Source organism: Plecotus auritus (genome assembly GCF_963455305.1).
Source record: "Plecotus auritus genome assembly, chromosome: 5".
NCBI lineage: Eukaryota > Metazoa > Chordata > Mammalia > Chiroptera > Vespertilionidae > Plecotus > Plecotus auritus.
Genome location: NC_137776.1, coordinates 178,639,145 through 178,663,999, shown reverse-complemented (window position 1 = coordinate 178,663,999; position 24,855 = coordinate 178,639,145). Strand labels below are relative to the sequence as shown.

At 42.4% G+C, this 24,855-nt stretch overlaps 1 protein-coding gene across 7 annotated transcripts in view; it reads left to right on the top strand.

The window, feature by feature from the left end:
• The window catches only part of MAPKAP1 (MAPK associated protein 1), a 197,901-nt gene that overhangs the window by 71,256 nt on the left and 101,790 nt on the right, over positions 1–24,855 (top strand). For all 7 annotated transcript variants that reach the window (XM_080669694.1, XM_080669697.1, XM_080669695.1 and 4 more), the window contains 2 exons: positions 3,761–3,933; positions 15,640–15,816. In XM_080669694.1, the coding sequence (XP_080525820.1) occupies positions 3,761–3,933; positions 15,640–15,816 (350 nt within the window). The remainder of the gene's footprint in view (positions 1–3,760; positions 3,934–15,639; positions 15,817–24,855) is intronic.

The window sequence follows — 24,855 nt, the reverse complement described above, 5'->3', positions numbered from 1 at the left end:
CACACGACAGCCTCCTCTCTCTTGAAGCTTTTTATTACGTTGTACAATGCAGACCTCCAGCATACAGTGAATTCGATGAGGATCTGCATTGCATCTCGCTTGATTTTGTCTTCAGAGCCCAGCATGGCGTTTCAGTGGGTGTTTGTTGAGTGCATGAGTGACTGAGAAAGATGGTGCTAAACCAGTTTTCCCTATCTCTATGTCGACCCCTTATGCTGTAATTATACCTCCATTTCCCTAGTTCCATATTGTGGAAACATAAATTGCCATGCAGTGGAACTATGATTGCTAGTTGCTTTTTAATAGTAAGATGTTGGGTCTTTGAAATATGGCTTGCCTTGATGTGTGATGAATACTTTTAATCCTTTGGTCACCTTATTCTTTTTTAATAAGTTAATTACTTTCTATTATGTTGATGGATTGTTTTATATTTTAGATGATTCCCTCTAAATGTTGCAACACAGGGACTATTAGAAAGAGCTAACTGCCACCGCCTTGAGTTTTTCAGAAGAGGCTCCTTATTAAAAAATATGTAATTTCAGTGTTTGTGCAAGGCACTCGTTCCCATCGTCAGTGCCTCAAGATGGAATTAGGAGACTTAAAAAGATAAAGCACTTTTTTCATTTAATAAGCATCCACCATATTTATTCTCATAGTTTTCCCCACACTTGCTATTTCACTGTGAAATAAAGAGGATAAAGGGATTCATAGGAGTATCATTCCTTAACAATAGTGCCCTTAGTCAACTTGAAATAGAGACGTTCTCTGGAATCTTAATCCCCTAACAGTTCTTGGCCGGCCCCTCAGAGCTAGCTCCCCCCGTAGGAGACTGCTTTAGGCCACACTTCTGAATCATTGTGAGCAGAGGCGAGGAGATGATTTCCAAACCTTTGAAAGTGGGAATTGATTTCATTTAGGACAGTGGTTCGCAACCTTTCTAATGCCGCGACCCTTTAATACAGTTCCTCATGTTGTGGTGACCCCCAACCATAAAATTATTTTTGTTGCTACTTCATAACTGTAATTTTGCTACTGTTAATGAATTGTAATGTAAATATCTGTGTTTTCTGATGGTCTTAGGCTCTATAGCAGTGGTTCTCAACCTGTGAGTCGCGACCCACAGGTTGAGAACCGCTAGTAGGGTCGCCTAAGACCATCGGAAAACACAGATATTTACATTATGATTCATAACAGCAGCAAAATTACAGTTATGAAGTAGCAACGAAAATAATTTTATGGTTGGGGGTCACTACAACATGAGGAACTGTATGAAAGGGTCGCGGCATTAGAAAGGTTGAGAACCACTGGTTTATGATGACTGTAGGGAAAGAAAGCATTGATGTTGGAAGTAGGGGCTTTGGAGTCAAACAGACCTGGGTTTAAATTCTGCCTCCTCCACCTTGGTTATGGGATCTTGAGTAGATGCCTGTAGCCTTATACACCTTAGTTTTCTCGTCTGTAATATGAGGGTAATGATAGAACCCTACCTCTTATAGGGATTGTGAGAGTTAAATGAGGTAATTTAGGCTAACATTTTGCAGAATTTATTTAACAGCTATAAATATCTGTTCTTGTTATAATAATAACTCATTATTAGGGCTCCTATAGCACCCATCTTTGGTCTCATGTAACCTTGTAATAGGCTTGAGTGATAGAAATGGGTCTGATTTTAAAACTTAGGCCCTTTCTAGCATACTGCTCTGCATTTCCAAAGCACTCTACAGTTTGAGAAGCATATTCACATTGGTCATCTCATTGAACCTTCCTATTTTGAGATATTGTTATTCTTATGTCCCTCAGCTCTAGTTCTTCAGAGGAAGGAGAAGGAATAAGGGAAATAAGAAGGAAAAGCAAGGACAATGAACTGGGCGGGGTGTGAAAAGGAGGTTGAGAAGAGTGATAAGGGGGTGACAAACCCACTCCAGAAAGCTTGTCCTTGTTTTAATTTTATCCCGTTAACTGCCTGACAAGGCCAAACACTTGCTGTTTAGAGATGTCTTTGCTAGTCATTGGAATTATTTCAGGCTGAAAAACATGCATGGGTGTGAGTGTGTGCATGTGTATGATGCATAAGAGAGCGTGCATTATGTAAGAGAATTGCTTTTTTATTATTTGCTTTATAACATAGAGACAAGATTCAGTAAAAAAAAATCAATGGGTCTAATATTAGATGCTGGGTTATAAGAGATGTGGAATTTCTCTTCAAATGTTTTTAAACGGATTTTATGTATTTCCTTACCTTAGTTCTGATCTTTTTTTTCTGCCTTGGAATGATAAAATTACCCTGTTAAAGCTGGAACCACTTGGTGGCTCAGGTACCTCCATTTTCCATCTGCCTCCAGGAAATAGACCCGTAGAGGAAAGGCAAGAGGGATGGGTGGAGGAAACTAGCATTTATTGAGTTTCTATCTTGTATCTTGGTAGTCATTTAAGTTATTTATGCATTCATTTTGCAGTTCAACAGATTTTTGGGGGGAGAGTTTTTCATGCAGGCACAGTGCTAGCCATTGTGTATGGGGCAGTAAACAAAGCAGACGTTATTATAGCTGCCCTCATGGAACTCAGAGGCTAGTGGAGAAGGCATGCACTAAGGATATACTTGAACAGATACATAATGTAAAATTATTAAATGCCATGAAGAAAATGAACAGGATATATGTGGGAATAGCTGTGGTCAGGGTTTCTTTCTTTTTTTATAACATGTTTTCTTTAAATTGATTTTTAGAGAAGGAGGGAGAAGGAGAGAAAGATAGAAACATCGATTGGCTGCCTCTTGCATGCCCCCCCGCCCCCCTCTACTGGGGATTTAGCCTGAAACCCGGGCTTGTGCCCTGTCCGGGAGTAGAACCAGTGACCTCTTGGTTCAAGGGTTGACGCTCAACCATTAAGCCACACTGGCAGGGTGGCTTCTTTCTATAGAATTATCAGTAAAGGTTTCTCTGAGGAGGTGTCATATCATCTGAGCCTTCAACCAATGGAGCCACACTGGCCAGGGCTGGGAGGAATATTTAATTAGTGCTGGAGTTCCAAAGGGGAGTGAGAGGTTTGGGAGGGAGGAGGAGTAGGTGTTTGGGAGGGACTGGCAGTGTAGTATGATGGTTAGAGCAAAAATGGAAGACCAGGGACCCTTGAACTTCATAGCAGATGACTGAAGTAAACAGATGTACTACATTATAGAATTAGCCTCCCATAGTCTCTGAGAAGGCAAGCCCTTTGATCCAGTGCTACAGGCTTAAAAGCTTCTTCAGAAAGTATGGCACCTTCCCATGTAGCTTTTCCCAAGGTCTCAAGGAGTAAGACCGCAATTTTTAGGGAGGGCAGCTGATGCCAAGGTCTAATGGTGACTTTTCCAAGGTCACACTGAATAAGTAGCAAAGCCAGTCTCCTGCCACTAAACATCAGATCTGCTCACCATTCTGATTTGTTGGTTTTATTTTTTTTATTTTTTATTTTTTTTATTAAGGTATTATATGTGTACATATCTTGATTTGTTGGTTTTAATTGTAGCACTCATTTATCTTACTGCTGGCAAAATTTGATCAATTAGACCGTTAGAAAATGAATATTAAAGAAAAAAAACCTTAAAACTAGACAGTGTTTCCACTTGAGGGACCTTTCCAGGCTCATAAGCAGGTCTGTGCAGAAAGGACCAGAGATGGCTGTGCTGCACTCGGGCCCTGGCGAGCAGTAGTTGTGGCCCGGTGGGGTCTGTAGGACCATGGGTGTATGCCTTACCCTCGTGCATGTGTTCTGTCCACAGGGTCATGTAGGCACAACAGCCACCAAGAAGATCGATGTCTACCTCCCCTTACACTCGAGCCAGGACAGACTGCTGCCAATGACTGTGGTGACAATGGCCAGCGCCAGGGTGCAGGACCTCATCGGGCTCATCTGTTGGCAGTACACAAGCGAAGGACGGGAGCCGAAGCTCAAGTAATCCTTCCTCTTTTTGGCTGCTCTAGTTTCTGGCTGTTTCCTGGCCACCCATACTGCATTCGGGCCCAGTGTTTCTAGGCATTGGCCTGGGAACCAGACGCCCACACTAATGCAGGTCAGGTTGCTCACCAGATCTTGGACCTGTGTATCTCAGGCTTATCTCAGAACCTACTTGTAAATACACTGATAAGTTTGTGAATCCAGACATGAGGAAAATGCATGTTGCAGTTTCAAACCTTTTTATGAGGCTTGCTGATAAAAGTGGCATGGGAGTTAGTGGGAGGGAACTAATGTTTATTAAGTACCTACCATGAGTTGGGACCATGCTGGGCGTTTTGTACCTGATTTCTCACTGAATTCTCCTAGCTCCCTGTGAGGTGAGCATTATGACTCTCATTCTGCATAGGAGAATTGTTACTTGCTGCAGGTTACACCAGTGGGAGATGGCAGAGTCAGGATTTGATTCCTGGTCTGTTCACTGCCGAGGTTTTTGCATTATTTCCTTTGGTCTGAATTAGTTTTCTTTGTTGCCAGTCATTGGCTTGGTTTTTCTCTCAATCACTAGATTCTATTCCTCATTAAACAATTATTTTTTAAACTAGAGGCCCGGTGCACGAAATTCATGCACTGGCGGGGGGGGGGGTGTTCCCCAACCCAGCCTGCACCCTCTCCAATCTGGGACCCCCTCGGGGGATGTCCAACTGCCAGTTTAGGCCCGATCCCGATCCATAAAACGGCAATCACATCCCTCTCACAAGCTGGGACTGCTGGCTCCCAATAGCTCACCTGTCTGCCTGCCTGATTGCCCCTAACTGCTTCTGTCTGCCAGCCTGATCAACCCCTAACCACTCCCCTGCCAGCCTGATCGACGCCTAACTGCTCCCCTGCCGGCCCGATCGCCCCCACTGCCCTCCCCTGCTGGCCTGGTTGCCCCCAGCTGCCCTCCCCTGCCGGCCTGGTCGCCCCCAACTGCCCTCCCCTGCAGGCCTGGTTGCCTCCAACTGCCCTCCCCTGCAGGCCTGGTTGCCCCCAACTGCCTTCCCCTGCAGGTCTGGTCACCCCCAACTGCCCTCCCCTGCCAGCCATCTTGTGGCAGCCATCTTTGCAGGCCTGGTTTCCCCCCAACTGCCCTCCCTCCCCTGCAGGCCCGGTCGCCCCCAACTGCCTTCCCCTGCAGGTCTGGTCACCCCCAACTGCCCTCCCCTGCCAGCCATCTTGTGGCAGCCATCTTGTGACCACATAGGGGCGGCTATCTTGTGACCAGTGGGGGCGGCCACCTTGTGCAAGGGCATGATGGTCAATTTGCATATCACCTCTTTATTATATAGGATGTAGAACTTGAATGTAGAGTCTCTATGCTTGTACATCATAGTTTGAACTTGAAAGTGCTTCGCTGCATTGGTTCTCCCCTACTTAAATTCCGTATCTAGAGAGAGGGGCCAGTGGCAGTGCATCAAACAGTAGAATTTAAGGCAAAAACATGTCAATAGGGATATTTTGGTAGATTACATAATGAAAAGGAGCAGCCCATCAAGATAATACAATAATTCTGACTGTGTATGTACCTAGCAACATAGTCTAAACCAGTGGTCGGCAAACTGTGGCTCGCGAGCCACATGCAGCTCTTTGGCCCCTTGAGTGTGACTCTTCCACAAAATACCGCGGCCTGGGCAAGTCTATTATGAAGAAGTGGTGTTAGAAGAAGTTTAAGTTTAAAAAATTTGGCTCTCAAAAGAAATTTCAATCGTTGTACTGTTGATATTTGGCTCTGTTGACTAATGAGTTTGCCGAGCACTGGTCTAAACTATTTTAAGGGAGTTTTAAAGAGGCATTAACTGATCCAGTGTCAAACTGGGAAATTTCAATATATTCGTATTAGAAAGTAGTAAATGAAGCAAACCAGATATTAATAGGGAAAAGGATGATCAACCAATATAATTAGCAATTCTGAACCCCCAAAATAGGGACTATCTCTTGTATTAGTTTGTAAGCCTCTGAAATTGAGTACATCTTATTAAAATTTATATTCCTGAAGTATATCAAGTGTGTTGACATTTTTTAATAGTTGCTTGATAACTATAATTTGAATTATAGAATTGAAGTTAAAGAAACTATGGTCTTTTGAAATGTTTTACAATTCTTACATGGATTTCTCAGTTGTGTTTGGTATAAGACAATCTATAAAGTAAATCCCTGGGATTTCTTATCAGCGTCGTGCAAGTGTTTTCTTTCTAGCTTATTTGAACTTAGGTGTTGGAATGGGTCCTTATTTGATCTTCCCAGTGGGTTGGCCCTTTGGAGGAGCTCTTCATTCACAGGGGGCCAAATTGCTAGCTGCCTGGGGAAGAACCCCTTCCTCTCATTTCAGTTTGGTCGTCAAGAAAACTATTTATTTAAGAACATTGCTCCCTTGTCTCTGCCTTGTAAACTGTTTATGGTAGTAGGCTTTGGCTGCAGGGAAGGAATGGAGAATTCAGCTGGAATTCTTGGCTTCCTTTGTTAGCTCTTGAGCAAAATTGGAATGTGGTATTTATTATCCTACTTATTTTGATGCAGTGAATTTTTTTAGGGGAAACTGTCTTTTTGGAAGAATTTTTAAATTTAGACTTTGTTATATAGATTCATGTTTATTGAATTTTGATCAGAAAATATGGCATATAAAATTTCTGCTTAGAGGTTTGTTTATATTTTGCAACTTACTATACAATAAATTTTTATAAATATTTTATGTATTCTGTAAATATTCTGTATAGGTTACAGAATTCAATATATATTTATTAAATCGACATCTTTAATTACTATCATGTTCTTGCACGTTTTAACTATTTCATCTATGGATGATTAAGAGAAATGGATTAAAGTTTCCATTTTGTTGTGTGCTTCTGTCAGTTTCTCCTGAGATTTCAGCAGTTTCCATTTTGTATATGTCAGTGCACAAAAAGATTCATGCATTTCATATCTTTACTGTGAGTTATACTTTTTTCAATATAAAACAGCCCTATTTTATTTTTGTATTGTGACTTACCCTTTTTTTTTTTTTTTTTGTTTATTGCAGTACAATTAGCTTTTCCCCCTTGTACTTCTTTGCACTAGTCTAGTCTAATGTATCTGTGTTCAGCCTTTTAGGTTTAGATATGATGAATAATTTTGTGAGGGTTTTCTTTTTGACCCAATTTAAGTCAATGTCTTTCCATAGGGAAGTTTATCTTACTAACATTTATTGTAGCCAGTGATATGTTGGCTTCATGTGAATCAACTTGCTTTAAGCTCTGTTTTCACGTAATTTTGAAGGCTGGTTACCTATAAGATTTTAAAACATTTTTAATAGACTTTATTTTTTAGAGTAGTTTTAGGTTTACAAAAAAATTGCACAGAAAATATAGAGTTCCTACATAGCTACTTCCTGCCTCTCATTTTCCTTTTTATTAACATTTTATATTAGTGTGATACATTTGTTACAATCAATGAACCAGTATTGATACATTATTATTAACTAAAGTCAGTCGTTTACATTAGAGTGCACTCTTTGTAAGATTTTATCATGTAGAATCCTTTCACTGACCTAGTAATGCTCTGTGCTCCATCTCTTTATCCAGCCCCCTTCACCTCTGGCAACCACTCATTTTTTTTCACTGCCCCTATCGTTTTGCATTTTCTAGAATGTCAGCTAGTTAGAATCATACATTTGTAGCTTTTTCAGACTTGCTTCTTTCACTAAGTAATAAGCACTTCAAGGTTCCTTTGTGTCTTTCCATGGCTTCATAACTCATTTCTTTATATTGCTGAATAATATTCCATTGTAAGGATGTACCACTGTTTGTTTTTCTATTCATCTATTGAAGGACAGCTTGATTACTTCCACTTTGTGGGAATCCTATATAATAAACGCCTAATATGCAGATCGACCAAACAGTGGAACGACCAGTCACTATGATGTGCTCTGACCACCAGGGGGCAGACGCTCAACTCAGGAGCTGCCCCCAGCCTGCAGGCCCCAGGCTAGCCAAGGCAGGTGCCAGTGGCCGCACCCCCCCCCATCGCCTTGCAGAGGGGGGTGACCAGCGGGGGAGTGGGGGAGGGCGGGGCTGGCAAGTGGGCAGCACCAGGCCGGCCAAGGCAGGTGCCAGCAGGGGCCCCCCAATCGCCCCTCCAGTCGCCCCACAGATCGGCCCTGATCGCCAGCCAGGCCTAGGGGCCCTACCCGTGCACGAATTTGGTGCACTGGGCCTCTAGTTATTAATAAAGCTGCTGTAAACTTTCATGTGCAGGTTTTTGTGTGGACATAAGTTTCCCATTCATTTTGCCAATACCTAGGAGTGCAATTGCTGGATTGTATGGTAAGCCTATGTTTAGCTTTCTTAAGAAATTGCAAACTGTCTTCCAAAATAGTTACAACATTTGGCATTTCCATCAACAATGCATGGGACTTCTTGCTCCACATCCTCACCAGCAGTTGGTTTTGTAAATGTTTTGGATTTTAGCTATTACTAATAGGTGTGCAGTGGTATCTCATTGTTGTTTTAATGTGTAACTCTCTAATGAGATGATGTCGCGCATCTTTTCACATGCTTGACATCTTGTGTTTATTTGCTATTTACAGCAGGTCTCCATTCAGGCTAGCCACATTTCATGGGCTCAGCAGCCAGATGTTGGAAAGTGCAGATCTAGAATATAAGAAGAGATGGTTTCACCATGCAATGGAGTTCACTACCGATCCACTTCATTCCAATGTAACCTCAGCTATCTAGATAGAGTCCTTGGGAAACTTGGTGGGTTTTGTAGATAGTTGAGGGTTTATCTCCTTTAGTATCAAACTTTCTTAATTTTAATAGTTTTTCGTAGAAGCCCTCTAAAATAGCGGTCACCAAGCTTTCGGACCTCACAGACCAGCAGTGGTCCGCAGACCACCGGTTGGCGACCACTGCTCTAAAATTTATTAACATTTTCCTCTGCCTTCTTAATCAGTGTATAGCATAGTGATTGAGTGGGGAATCCAAAGCCATAGTCTGGATTTGAATTCTGGCATTAATACCTATCAGGCTGATTTTGGATGAATCACTTCAGCCCCATGTGCTCCAGTTTTCGTGTGTAAAATAAGAATAGAAACTTCCTAATAGGGTGTAGTTATGAAAATCAAATTAAGAAAATACATGGCAGGTGCTCAGTAAATGTTCATTTCTGTTGTTGCTAAATACTATAACTATAACCAGCTACTACTACAAACCAAACTAGTAATAGTTGAGCAACAGTAGCATAATTTAGCCTTCCCTGATGATGCAAGTAATTGTGCTTTGCCATGAAAGTATATAGGAATATTTGACCTTATATTATACTAGAGGCCTGGTGCATGAAATTCGTGCATGGGGCAGGGGTGTCCCTCAGCCCAGCCTGCACCCTCTCTAATCTGGGATCCCTCTCACAATCCAGGACTGCTGGCTCCCAACTGCTCGCCTGCTTGCCTTCCTGATTGCCCCTAACCACTTCTGCCTGCCAGCCTGATCACCCCCTAACCACTCCCCTGCCAGCCTGTTTGCCCCTAACTGCCTTCCCCTGCAGCCCTGGTCACACCTAACTGCCCTCCCCTGCAGCCCTGGTCACCCCCAACTGCTCTCCCCTGCAGGCCTGGGTCCCCCCCAACTGCCCTTCCCTGCAGACCCCGTCACCCCCAACTTCCCTCCTCTGCCAGCCAGGTCACCCCTAACTGCCCTCCCCAGCAGGCTTGATCGCCCCCAACTGCCCTCCCCAGCTGGCCATCTTGTGGTGGCCATCTTGTGTCCACATGGGGGCAGGATCTTTGACCACATGGGGGCAGCCATCTTGTGTGTTGGAGTGATGGTCAATCTGCATATTACTCTTTTATTAGGATAGAGGCCTGGTGCATGGGTGGGGGCCAGCTGGTTTGCCCTGAAGGGTGACCCAGATCAGGGTGGGGGTTCCCCTGGGGTGTGGGGCGGCCTGGGCGAGGGGCCTGTGGTGGTTTGCAGGCCGGCCATGCCCACCGGCAACCCAAGCAGAGGCCCTGGGATCTGGGATTTATTTATCTTCTACAATTGAAACTTTGTAGCCTGGAGTGGAGCAAGCAGAAGGCAGCAGCCATTTTTGTTGGGATTTATGTATCTTCTATAATTGAAACTTTGCAGCCTTAAGCAGAGGCCAAAGCAGGCCAGGGCTGCAGAAGCTTGGCTTCCTCCATCACCGTGGGCAACCCTAGCCTCCTGCTCTCTCCAGCTCCGTGGCTGCCGCCATTTCTGTTGGGCTTTATTTATCTTCTATCATTGAAACTTTGTAGCATTGAGTGGAGGCCTGGGCCAGCAAGGGCAGGTGGAAAGCTTGGCTTCCTCCATTGCCAGGGAAACCCAAGTCTCAATCCTGCTCTCTGTGGCTGCAGCCATCTTGGTTGGGTTTATTTGCATATTCCCTCCTGATTGGCTGGTGAGCGTGGCTGGTGGGTATAGCGGAGCTACGGTCAATTTGCATATTACTCTTTTATTAGATAGGATGCTTTCTGACAACTTTGCAATTAGAATTCTGTATATCTCCTTCCTTCCTTCTTTCCTTTCTTCCTTCCTTCCTTCCTTCCTTCCTTTTTGTTGTTTTGTTGTTGTCTGCCTACCCATCTCTATCTACTCTTCTCCCATTTGTAGGTTTCTGCTTCTAATTTATATTCCTTAGAGTCATCATTGGGAATCATTTACCTAAATAATACAGCCTAACCCCCATTCTGACCCCCCAGCTATACTCCCATGCATCCTCACATATCACATTCTTTAAATGGCATCTTCTTGGCACTGATACCATGCCTGCTTTTGCTGTTTCCTTAGTCAGCAATGCCTCTCTCATTCTTCTTGATATCCTGCTTAATCTCGAAGGCTTAACTCCTCAGTCATTGCTTCATTCAGCAAATATTTATGGAGTTCTAGGGTCTAGGTATTGAGGATAAAATGTACAAGAGAAATCTAATTATTCCCCCTAAAAATTCATAGTTTTGTGGGGAAGAAGAAATTATCAAATGTATTAGCACTTTGTAACTGGCTCGTTTCACTTATCATTGTATACAATAAATATTTATTGATTGTTTGCTATATACCAGGCACTTTGCTGAGTATACAGTGGTTCATGGAACCATATGTGGACTCTATGTCATGAGTTCCACAGTTTAGTGAAGGAAATGGGCAGAAAATTTAAAAAGTTAAACCAAATAAGGTTTGCTTAAAAACTGAGCTAAGTGCTCTAAAGGAAAGGAATGCTGTTTATGAGATTCCAGCCTGGGAGTTGCGTTAGGGAGAAATTCCCCAAGAAAGTGATATCAGAGGCATTTTGGAGGGGAAGGCCCTGGCAGATGGAACCACATGGCAGGGATGCTGCAGCAGGAGGAAGCATGTTGTGGTCAGGGAACTAAAGAAGGCCAGTGTGGCCAGAGCACAAAGAAGGGAAGAGAAAGTGGAGTGGAAAGAGACCGAGAGGTGGGCAGGGCCACAGTGGAGATTGAGAGAAAGGGACAGATTCTGGAAATTTAAGAGATAACAATTCACATGGCTTAGGAATGAGTTAGATATGGGAAGTGTGGGAAAGGAGAGGTATCTGACTTGCACAACTTTGTATGTTGTGCCCTTCACGGATAATAGGGAGTATTGGAAGACTGCGTTTTGTTTGTTTTTTTGGTGTGTGAGGAGGAGGGGCAGCCTGAGTTTGGTCTTCTGCCTATTAATTTGATCAATGTATCTCTCACACATTGATGTTTCTCTCCCTTTCTCTCTAAAATCAATTTAAAAAGTATATCCTTGGGTGAGAATAAAAAAATAATAATACCCATTATGTTTTTTTTATGGGTACAGTGATTCAGTCTACACATTCATATATTCATTCATTCAACAAATATTTGTTAAGTATTTTCTAAATGCCAGCCACTTACTCTTTAGTGAGGATGCAGAGACAATAGGATCCTGCTCGTTAGGAGAACATAGATGCATAAATAATAAAGGAACAATGTTATATACAGAAATATCAACCAAGTTCTGGAAGACCACAGAGGAGAATCACTTTTCCAAATGATTCTCCTAGAGAAATCAATGAAAGCTTTTTATAGATGAGAAAATGGAACTCAAGAGAGATTTGGTCACACAGCTGGCTAATGGTTGAGTTAGCATTAAAACCAGATCTGACTGCAAAACCTCTCTTCATTCCACTGAACTGTGTCATAAGGAGGTGCCCCTGTTTTCACTGTTTTATAAGTTCCAGATGTCTATATTTGGGGAATTCCTGAGTCAGGGACCACAGCTGACTCCCTTTTTCCCTCTCCCCACTTCAAAATGCCACCAATTTCTGATTTGATCAAAGAGTAATGGAACGGAAGCAAGGAGACTGGAGTTCTCTAGACCTGGCTTTGGCCCTATTTAATTGGGCGATCCCGACCGTGTTATTCCTCTTTTCTAGGCATCTATTTCCCAGCTGTAACAGCAAGGAGGTTGAAATAAATATCTCTAGGCTTCTAATTTTTTATGATGCACATGTTTCTTCCTTCTTTTCAAAGTATGTAGCATTTCCATAGGAACACACCAGGGCTTTGGCAGGGAGATGGGTGGGGGTCAGGAATGAGGGTTTTTGACTACTTGGGTTTGAATCTCAGCTCTGTCACTTACATGCTGTTTAATCTTGAGCAAACCACTTATCTTGCTGAGCCTCGGTTTTCTAATTTGTAAGAAAACACACATAATGATGTGACTTAGCTGATGTGAAGATTCAGTGAGCTTATGTGTCTAAACCACTGTGCACAATTCCTGGCACTTAGCACGCAATAAATGTAGCTAATGATACTAATGGTTATTGTACTACTAGAGGCCCGGCGCATGAAATCGGTGTGCGGGTACGATCCCTAGGCCTGGCCTGCGATCAGGGCCATCTTTCCCAGCTGCCCGCAGCTGGCCCCATCCCCCCCCACCACCCATCCCCGGTTCCCGGTTCCTGGTTCCCCGTTCGCCATCGGGTGATGGGTGCCTAATGGCCGGGGGAAGGGACTAAGAGGTTGGCTGTTCCCGCCTGCTCGCCGACCCCACCCCCGCCATGTGTGGCCATCAGGCGATCGGAGCCTGCCAGCCGGGGAAAGGGACCAAGAGGTGGTCAGTGCACCTCATAGTGACTGGTCCAGTGGTTGTTCTGGTCGTTCTGCCGTTAGGGTCAATTTGCATATTACCCTTTTATTATATAGGATTACTAATTTGGAGTCTTGAAGCAGTTTTAGAAGTCAAAATACCACAGTAGCTTTTTCATTAATCATTCATGTATAAAGGCACAAAAGAACCAATATGTCCATTCGCAGAATATGGAATTTCAGTCTTTTTTTTCTTTCTTAGGCATACAATTAAGAGGTCTTAGGGGATGGAGCACTGTTTGCTGCTAAACTTTACTGGTAAACCAGAAAAGACTTCCTGTAGTTTGTATAACACAGAGTGAGTCATTCATTCTTCTCCTTGCTGGGTTCCCAGTGCTCAGGTCACGCAGCAGCACTGGGCAGGCACTATGCAAATGTTTTTTTGAAACAATAAGTGATTTCACACCTTGTATTTAGAACCGGGGAGGATAACAGCACTTGGCAGTGAGTCTTTGGCTCTCAGATCTAAGCCTGTGACATTTGTTGAGTTTGTTTTGAGGGGATTTGTGGGCCTCCCATGACAATCAAAGCAGAATTCTTCTGATACCAGTGCTTGGCTTTCTGCTTTGATCAATAGGCTTATTATTTGCCCTTGAAACCTCTGTGATGCTGGGGAATCACAGGCATTCCTCAGGATAATTTACACAGCAATAAATAATCTGTGCTGTCCATTGCTTGCTTCATCAGTGTCTGCCGTGGTCATAAAACCCCGGAGGCTCAGTGGCCCCAAGGCTGGAGCACAGTGGACATGTTAACTCCAGCTACAGATGTGTGCACAGAGAACTCAGTTTCATTGTTGTTTTCTGGCTAATATGCATCCACACAGTTTATCTTTAAGGATTGACATAACTGTCAAAGTTATTTCCATCTGATTTTTTATAGTTATCATACCTTTTTTTTTTTTAACCTCTGCTCTATGCTCAGCACTATATATTATCTCATCTAATCCTCACAACCACCCCTGAGTTAGGCGATTATACCCTTTTTATAGAAGTCGAAACTGAAACTTAAGGAGGTGAAGCTTATTCTCTCAAACTACATAGCCCATGAGTGATGGAGCTAGGGTTGAACTCAAGTCTTCCTGGACACAAAGCTCATAGGTCCTCCATCAGGACATTTTCTTCATCTAAGTGGCTTTCTTCTGCTTCTGCACATGTTTTGTGTGTGTTAATAACCTCTTGCAAAGATCTGTAAGTTTCCCATACCATTCAGAGATGAATTTTAAATTAACAGCATTGCAAATACATGAAATTTATAGTGACAAACATAGCCAGATTACTTTCTTGTTATCCATCCATTTAGCAGATTTACAGTTCCCATTAATTTTAATCTGTCCTTATTACCTGTTTTATATAATAAATATCTCTTAATCGTGACAGACTGAGTATAGATCACCTGAAGTAGACTCTCTCTCAGTAAGCAGAACTGCGGCAAAAGATTTGTGAATTAATTGGGAAAATTGCAAATCAGGTAGTCAGTGAAATAATTCATTGTCACATCCAATCAATAAACTTTGTAAATCAACTCATTTAATTCAAAAAATGATCTATATAGATCAAGCAACCAATTAAACAATTAGCATACACTTTGAAATTAATTAATTTAAGCATCAATCATATAATTAAAACTCCAAATTTAAGCTGCAGAATTTAGAAACCCACTGCCTTTCGAACTATTAGGTTCATGCTTCTGAATACTAGCAGATTTGCAGTTTCACAATTCAACTTTGGAGCAGGGTATCTGAAGTGTTTTAAGTTGATTTCAGTTTTAAATTGTCTTTATGTTGATAGAGTTTCCCACCCTTTTCCAGAAAATTGACTCTTTAATTCCCCAAAGAAGGAGAAAGAGATGCGTGTTGATTACAAACTGGGAAAGGCTAGAAACTGGGATTACTGACTGGACATTCTAGGGAAGTGAGAAAAGTCCATAAGCAGTTGGTCAGGATAAATCAGGTCATTTGCTTTACGCTGTTAAGTATCCTTGGTGTTTGGAATCAGGTCCTGCCAAGTGAGGCTGATTTTCTTCAGAGAAAGGAGAACTGTATTGATTGTCTTTGTTACTTCTTGAGCTAGAGCAGATATTTTCTTAATCCTGACCATAAATCAAAGTCCACTGATTTCCCCCAAATCATTTTTTCTCTTTCATAGTTTTGTGTATGTCTTTTATGATATTTACTTTATTTACAATTATATTATAGCTAATATAGTGCTTACTTTTCCACCTGCTATATTGTAAGCTTCCTTGAGGACTGTTGCTAAATCTCATCTTTGATCTAAGGGGTTCTGTGTCTTATTTACAAGTGCTCAGTAAGGATTTGTTGGGAGAATAGAGGAGGGTAAAGGCTCTTGTTTCACACTGGTTTTTCCCCCTTTGCACTGCCATTATTTTCTCCTTATCCAATGAAATGAGATTTGGGGGGTCCAAATATAACCGCAGGCTTTGGGGTAAAGGACAGCAGTTTCCCAAGTTTGCTTGCTGCATGCACATCAGGGCCTCTGGTCGCCGAGTTCCTTTTTCCGCTTGGGTTTCACTCACCTTTTTGGTTTTCCTTTCAGTGACAATGTCAGTGCCTACTGCCTGCATATTGCTGAGGATGATGGGGAGGTTGACACAGATTTCCCGCCACTGGATTCAAATGAACCCATTCATAAGTTTGGCTTCAGTACTTTGGCCCTGGTTGAAAAGTATTCATCTCCTGGTCTGACATCCAAAGAGTCACTCTTTGTTCGAATGTGAGTATTGACTCTGTTGCTTATCTCAGTATCTCATCTCTGTCTTTGGTGTAATTTTGGATTTGATTTTGTTCATTAAATGAGTATTTGGTATCTGGAGAGTCCACATGTAATGATTACTTCCAGAGAGATGTTGGGGACAACATTCACATTGTATTTCATGCCTCTGCACCTGCATTAAATACAGACTGCTTTGTAATAGCAAATTGTATTAGGTCGATCTCTGAATGTCCCACCCATGAACTAGGCCTCTGGACAGATTGGGGCACTTTGGAGCCTCTGAAGCAAAAATTCTCTTCAAACTGAATGAAAATGTGCATCACAGCCACTTCTCTCTTGTGACTTAACATACTGCCTTTTCTCACCAACTTTGTTCAGATCCAATTTGATGTTTCCTCTTGGTGGCTTACTGAGCAGAGGTTCTTACCCTTGCCTGCCTGTGCCTTTGGCGGTCTGGTAAAGCCTATAAAAGCCCTTCTCAGAAAAGTGTTTGTAAATGCAGAAAGTACATTCACATGACTACACAAGGATTTCTTGTATTTAAAGTTATCAAACTGTTAAATTTGTTATAGAATAATAATATGTATGGTGTTGTTAATACATTGAGTAACAAGATCCAGTAACTCTGAAATTTGGTTTCAAAGGAGTGATTGAGTGTGATATTGGAGACATCCGCACCAACTGGAATGTGCTATCATTACATCTGTGATTTCTGTTCATGGCGACTCACCAGCACTGCTAAAAACACTGTGATTTGTTGACTATAATGCAAGGAAATGTTAAATAGCTAGTGAAAATAAAACTGTAATTTTTATTCATTCAAGTCTACAGAGCACCTGACTCTTACCCATAGGTCCCCATTGTTAGGGGAAAACCAGCAGTATTTTCTCAGCGCAGCTTAAGCTTTTTAGCCAAGGTGGCGACAGTCCTTCTCCTGGCCATCTCCTGGGAACAATAGCGATCCCTTTGGCACCCCCTGCTGTTAGTAACCAGCAAATTCACTCTTCAAAAGAGCTTTAGAGGACTTTTCTACCTGTCTCTTTAAAACATATTGCCTTTGTTCCAGGATTTTACTAAAAATAGGGTTATGCTAGCTATGATATATGAGTATTTTGTGTCTTTCTATCCTTGAGCAAAAAATGGATACCTGGGTTCCTGTGGGTGAGCTGAGGTGACTCTTCAAGCTTTTATAATTGCCATTTCATTTCTACTATGAAGTCATGTTGAGTGTATATAACAGCAAATATGTTCCTTCTTTTTACTTTTCAGAGGCACTTAAACAACAACCTTAAAGAATATTTAAAGTAATTTAAAAACTATCTAATGATTCCTCATCCTAATATAACTACTTTCATTTTTGTACAGTCATTTTCATGTGTATATACATACAGAGTTTCAGTTCTAGCATACACACACACAGTTATTTTTATTTAACATTATATTACAAATATTTCAATATCTGTTCTTAATTCCTGCATCCTACATTTATTATGTGCCAAGGATCTAGACATAGACAACCCCTATGCTCATGGAGCTTATGCTCCAGTGGGAAGATAGTTGTCAAACAAATCATTAATATGTGATGAGCACGAAAACAGAAATGGATGTAGTGGATGCCTGTCATAGGATGTTTAGATTGTTTTCTTGTTTTGCTTTTAAGTGATTCTATGATAGTCCTTGTTTATATCTACTTTCTTTCTGTTGAATAAATTCCTTAGTATAATTTTTTTGTTGGTAGGATTATTGGTCAGAGTAGAAACATCTTTAGACTCTCGCTTGGTGTCAATTTACAGTGCAACCGATAGAAATCACAGAGCCTTCTTTCGAGCCTTACCATCACAAGGTTTCATTAGGAGATTTTTCTTTTCACTTTAAAAGATGTATACAGTGGTATTTCAGTAGTTTTCCACTTGCATTGATATTACCTATTGATTACATAAAAGAATAGTTCTCATTAACACATAATTTTTACACATAGATGTTAACATATGATCATAGCAGTGTTTTAAACTGAAAGTCTTTTTTAAAACAATAGCTTTTAAATCAATGATTTTTAGTAGAGTAGGGTTGGGAGTGGAATGAATATACATTGCCAGGAGAAGTGTTTCACTATGAACCCCACCTTCCAGGGAATGGAGGGAGTGGGGAAAAGGCAGAAAATAACAATAACTGCTTTAAACTTCATACTCTTTTCCCCCCTGAGTTACTCCCATTCCTGCACTTTCACTCCCAAACATTCATACCCAGTCAATCCTTTTTCTATTTTTAAAGTTCAGGAGAGTTTATTCGTCATGTCTGGAGTGTTCCTGAAAACACGAGATAAAGCAGAATCTTTATATGTGAGCATTTAGAACAAAAGACTCACTGAATTTTGTTTCTTTTTCTCAGTTGTCTGAGGAAATAGTGCAGATTACTGACCATTTGCCCTGTGTATATTTTATTGATTCAGCAACCTCCCATTCACCTTTCTGGCCTATAGTCTTTAAGTTAGAAATTTTTCTCCTGCAAATGCAGGACAGAGCAGACCTTCAGGAGTCTCCAAGGATGTGTCCAAACTCAGAGAGTGAAGTCCCAGCAAAATAAGTGAAGCCATTCCTCCTTCTCCTCATTTCCCCCCTTTCCTCCTGGCATCTTTCTCCCAGTGGAAAATGGGCAGGAAGTATATAAACAGGAGTCCCTCGATTGCTGACTGCTAGCTACTCTGAGCTTTAAGGGAAGAAAAGTCAAAAACAATAAAATGGACAGGATCCCCCTAGATCAGAAGTCAGTAAGAGCAATTAAACTGCCCTCATATGTATGTGTTTTACTTAACATGTTTATTATATCCGATGGACATGGGAAAGGACCTGTTCTAACCAAGACTGCAGAGCAAATAGAATCCAGTCAGGATTTTGCTCTTTCGGAAAGGGACCACTGAGTGGACAGATGGTGGTAGCACAAGAACCGGGCTGCCTCGGGCAGTGTGGTCCAGAGGGCTCCCAGAGACTGCCTTGGCATCTCTGGCTCTGCATAAAGGGGAAGCTCGGGTGCCTTTTAAAGAGGCGAGTCCTAGATTCCTTGCTCTTTCCTGTATTAGGGGTTTTCAAAAGGGTGGGTCGTTTTCCTATAACTTCTTGACTAGATCTCCAGTACAACCCAAATGACCAGACCTTTATGAAAGGATATCATTAGTTTGAAGCCTCTCCACTATTATGTGATTTGCTTTGTGGTCTGGAGAGAACAAAAGAGAAGAAAAACAGAAGAGGAAAATTAGTATTTTTGCACACACACGATTCTGTAAACCCACGAGCCATTATCTGATTTATTGCTTATAAGCACCTCTTTTTTTAAATGTATGACAGAGGGTCCCTGGTCTATGATGATTCCACTTAAGATTTTTTTACTACCCGGCTGGTGTGGCTCAGTGGTTGAGATCGACCTATGAACCAGGAGGTCATAGTTCAATTCCCAGTCAGGGCACATGCCCAGGTTGCAGGCTGAACCCCAGTAGGGGGCATGCAGGAGGCAGGGGATCGGTAATTCTCTCTTATCATTGATGTTTCTGTCTCTGTCCTCCTCCCTTCCTCTCTCTGAAACCAATAAAAACATTTTTTAAAAGATTTTTCTGACTTTATGATGGTGTGAAAGCAACATACATTCAGTACACATTCAATAGAAACCGTACTTCAGATTTTGAATTCGGATCTTTTCCCAGGCTAGTGGTGTACAGTATGATAGCCTCTCGTGATATTGGGCAGCAACAGTGAACCTGAGCTCCCACTTGTGCACGCAATCACAAGGGTAAACAACCAGTACTCTACAGTGTACTGTGTTACCTGTATTTTTTTGTTGTTACATTCTGTTCTGAGCACATTTAAGTTAGCCTAAGCTAAGCTTGGATGTTCGGTAGGTTAGGTACATTAAATGCATTTTCAGCCCTGGCTGGGTAGCTCAGTTGGTTAGAGTGTCTTCCTGATACCAAGATAGTGTGTTTGATCTCCCACCAGGGCACATATAAGATACAATCAGTGAATGCATAAATAAGTGGAACAGAAAATCGATGTTTCTCTCTCTCTCTCTCTTGCTCTCTATTCCTCTCTCTCTAACATCAATAAATAAATACAAAAACAGCCCTAGCTGGTTTGACTCAGTAGATAAGAGCATCGGCCTGCGGACTGAAGGGTCCCAGGTTTGATTCCGGTCAAGGGCACATGCCTGGGTTGTGGGCCCGATCCCCAGTGGGGGGCGTGCAGGAGGCAGCTGATCAATGATTCTCTCTCATCATTGATGTTTCTATCTCTCTCCCTCTCCTTCCCTCTCTGAAATCAATAAAAAAATAAATAAATGAATACAAAAATATTTAAATGCATTTTCAACTTACGATGTTTGCAACTTACAAGAGGCTTATAGGGATGTAATGCCATCATAAGTCAAGGAGCATCTATAGAAGCCGCAGATCACAGACAGGTAGTTACTTGCACAAGGTCATCCAGTTTAGTAAGGGTCAGAGCTAAGATAGCATGAAGAATTTCAAAAAAAGAGAGATGCCTGTATTCTTTGTAACCAGGCCTGGCAATATGGGTATAAATTTTCCTAGTTATTTATTATTTGCTCACGTCATAGAGGACCAACTGTGTATTGTTCCTTTTCATTCTGTTGTATTAGCAAACATTTTCATTGTCCAGATTGTCCTCGTGTATGGAAATGAACATATGCAGCCTGTTTAATTTTGTATTTGTAAATCTGACTTGATTCCCTTTTTGGCAACAGCTACTGTCTAGAGAAAAGAAAAGATTTTTCTTTGTCTCTTTAAAGTGGCAGAAATATTGGAGCAAGTAATAAAGATGGAAAGCATTAATTACATACTTCTAAGAATTTAAAGGTCAGACAAGCTAAATGTGTATGTTTTACTCACTGGAATGTCTGTCTGCTGATAGTGTGCCAGGATTCACTTTGTTCCTCCAATAAAAGCACACATTTCAGATAGCCATCAGCTTACTTTGGTTTCCAAAAATTATACCAGATTGTTGCTTTCGTTGCTCTATATCTTAAAAGTTTGGGGCTCACGTTTCTGACATGAATGTGATTTGTTTTATGATCCAACCCCTTTGGCCGTGTTTGGTTACTATGTCTCATTTTGATTTCCTCTGTTCTCCCCTCAGCTTATGTTGGAGTCTGTCAGCTGCTGCTATGTACATGTCAGGCTAGTGACTTGTAATGTTTATTAATACAATGTCAGTCTTGCTGTTGAAAAAACTGTGATGCTTCTCAGAAGGTTGCGATAGAACGAAGCGTTTGCTTTCCAGATCCTGTCTGCACTGTGTGGTGAATACATTCTCAGATGTTATGCAGTTCACTGACCTGACAGTTATGGAACCCCGCCTGGGACCCCATTTCAGCAGGACATATTTGAACAGAAACAGTTTGCAAAACTTTATACACTTAAACTCCTGCCAAGGCAAACTGTTAGCCACTTGAGTTTGTTATAAATACCCAGTGGCAGTGGTTGGAAGTAGCCCACGGTGTGTTTTATATTCTGAACTGAACGTGAATGTCTTTGCGGTTATATAGAGTAGTAAATAATTGAGTTTGATTAGGGAGAGGGACCTCATTATCCCCCACCTGTGCCCAGCTGGAAGGGGAGGGTCGAAATGAAGCCATTAGCTGTCTCTCTTACTGGCATCTCAAAGAGCTCAAATACATCTGTGTCTTATTTTCTTTTCTGGCACAATCAGTCGAGCAAGCTAAGCAGGCATGACCGGATTTGGCAAGTCCCAAGGACTCTGGCAAAGATACACAAGGAGAAGGCGGAGGGCAGTCATTTTGGCTTCTCACTGCCCATTAGTCTAGCGAGTTATGTTTTTGGAAAATGTCTGTTTTGAAAAAGAGTACTTTATCCAATGTCAAACATTGCATACTCATACAATACGCTTTGATCTTTTAAAAAAATTGTCATTGCGAGGGGAAACAAAATGTGGCATTCACACTAGTGTAAACTCTCTTTATGGATAAAGTAATACCCAATGGGCTTGCTTTAAAGCAGGCATGCTACAGTTATTGCAAAGCTTTCTCGTGCTCATATATTTTCATTTTCTGCCTTGAAGTGCTAGAGAATGAACACGCATGGAATTGGGACCAGAGCAGGCTGAGAACTAGAGGAGTGTGTCTTCATCTCTATTATGAACTGGTCAGGACTGGAGAATCGAATACTACTCTTGGCATCCTTTTCCCACTTCCACAAACTGACACTGGCTCATAAAACCATGGCATTCTCCAAGGGCTTTTCAATAGGGACCTTATAAGTCCTATGGTTAGTCCAGAGTTGGGACATTCATAATCAAATTGAACTTGTTACAGGGAAGTTGAACTTTTCCATAGATTGCTCAGTGGTTCCGATCTGGAGGATATGCTCCCTGGAAGTCTCTTCTTCCCAAGCCCCCAGGACTGCTTTCTGGGCTGCAGAGAGGTTTAAAACCAAAGCTCTGGAGTCTGGCTGACCTGGGTCCAAGTCCTGACTCCTCCACTTATTAGCTGTGTAACTCCAGGCAAGTGTCCTAACCTTACCAAACCTTAATTTCCTCCTTTATAATAAAATCAGAGGCCCAGTGCACGAAAATTCATGCATTGGAGGGGGGATCCCTCAGCCCAGCCTGCCCTCTCTCATAGTCCGGGAGTTCTCGGGCGGGAGGCGACCCAGCATTCAGGGGAAGGCGACGCCCCCATCACACCTCTGCTGCTGCCACTGCCAGCAGTGCAAGCCTCGGCTGGCCCTAGTTACCTGAGCCTTGGGCGGCTGGGCAGCTGCCATCAGAGGCTTGCCTGCGCCTTGGGCCGGCCCTAGGTGGCTGGGCAGCCGCCATCAGAGGCTTGCCTGTGCCTCGGACTGGCCCTGGGCATCGGGGGGCTAAGGGGACTGGGGGACTCCAGAGGCAGGTGCACAGAGTGGCTGGACCCACCTAGGGGTGGGCCTGGCCTTGCTGTGTGCCTGCCGCCCCGGTGGGGCTGAGGGGACTGGGTGCTGCCATCTTTGAGGGTGTGGCAGTAAATTAGCATATTCCTCCTTATTGGCTGTGGGTGCCACCGTCTTTGTGAGGGTGTGACAGACAATTAGCATATTCCCTCTTTATTAGATAGGGTGGGACTGATAACAGCACCTGCTTTTTCTGGGAAGATTAAATGAACAAAGCACATCCTCAGTAAATGTTGACTACTGTCATTGTCTCCTCATTATATGTCACTTCTTTGTAAATATAAAGAAGAGCCCATAGTTATTATATTAACTTGCTTAGTAAGCATTTTTTATATACAGGTATTGTGTTAGCTACTTCAGAGGTATTTAGCCCTCACACTAGTCTTACAGTCTAAAATTAATATATTTTGTAGATGAGGAAATAAAGTTAGAGGGTATATCATTTACCCAAGGGAGGCAGAGCGAGGACTCCATAGCAGGCTCCGTTGTAGAGCTTACTTCACTGCCTCCTGGTACACCATCTTTCTGAGCATGGCGTAGAGCTAAATGATAACTGTGTTTTGAGACATCTCCACTAAGAAGCTTCTCTGACCCCCTCACCTCTACCCGCTGGGTTAAGTGCCCCTGTGCTTTCGCACTTCCCTGAGCTGGCTTCCATCTTTGTGCTCATCACACAGAACTGTAATTCTTGGTTTGCTTCTTTTTCTCTCCCACTAGACTGTGCTAGTTGGGTTGGGAATCATATTGTTGATTTCTGAATCCAAAATAGGGTCTTTAATAGATGAGTGACCACAGGTAAATTTCCTAATGCCTGCAGCCTTAGTTTCTATAAAATGGATATAATAATATTACCTATTTTAGGAGTGTATTAGTTAATGTAGATTTGTAAAGCTTAATACGGCATCTGGCACAGAGTAATTGTTCAATAGATAGTAGCTGCTGCTATTATTGTTATAATTATTGAATAATACCTTGTGCTTTTCAGATCAAAAGGCTCTTAGTCTCATTGAATTTCTGTGCAGTACCACCATGATTTTTTACTTCCTTCATCCCCATCCAAAGCCAATGAGTTAAGCTGAGGTGGGACACACCTGCTTCTCGTTTCCTCTCTCAAAAAGGAAAACCTTGTCAATGGAGCCTAGAGTGCTCTCCTTTGAGCTTCAAGGGGGTTTTGACGCCTGGGCCAGAGAGAGGCGCTTGCTGACAGTGCCCCTGCATATTGCCACCATGCCCAGCGAATTGCACATTTTAATGGCCCTGTGTTGCCGATTAAAAAGCTATGAGGGTTTCCCTGGCCAATGTGGCTCAGTTGGTTGGAGCGTCATCCATACACTGAAAGGTCACGGGTTCGATTTCCAGTCAGGGCACATACCCAGATTGTGGGTTCTATCCCCAGTTGAGGCATGCAGGAGGCAAACGATCCATGTTTCTCTCTCCCACTCCCTAAAATCAACTAAAAAATAAAGAGACAAAAAAACAACAACATAAAACTGTGAGGGTTCAGATCCATTTTCCCAAATAAGCAATCTCTCCTGAGGGCTTAGGGGATAGGGAACAAGTGGGCCTCTTCTCTTGGAGTGGTGACTTGGGACAAGGGGAACATAAGAAAACTAACATTTATAAACTCCCTTTACTATTTGCCAGCCTTAGTGCCAGGTGCTTGGCATTCATTGACCGTTTTATCCTCCTGACAGTTCTGTAGGGAAGTGCCCTCCTCATTTCATGGATGCAGCTGAGGTTCCACATGTTGAGGCAGTATTCGGTTAGCCATGGAACCAGGATCCGAACCAAAGGGATTTAACTCCCAGCCCATGTGTTTCCTCTCTAATATGTTGCCTTCCAACTTGGGCTCTGGTTCCAGCTCTCGCCCTGTAAATAAGCTTTTTAGATAAAGACCTGTGCCCCTGCTTCCCCTCTGTGCCCCATCACTTCTAGTTTAGTACTTAGTAGAGAAATGCTTGTTGTGTTAGGTTAATGCTGGTATAAACACTTCCTGCTGGTAACTGGCTTTGCACTGGGACAGCGCTGAATTCCTCAAGTGAGAAATCTCTTTTTAAAACGCCCATACGTTTTTCAGTGGTTACGAGACT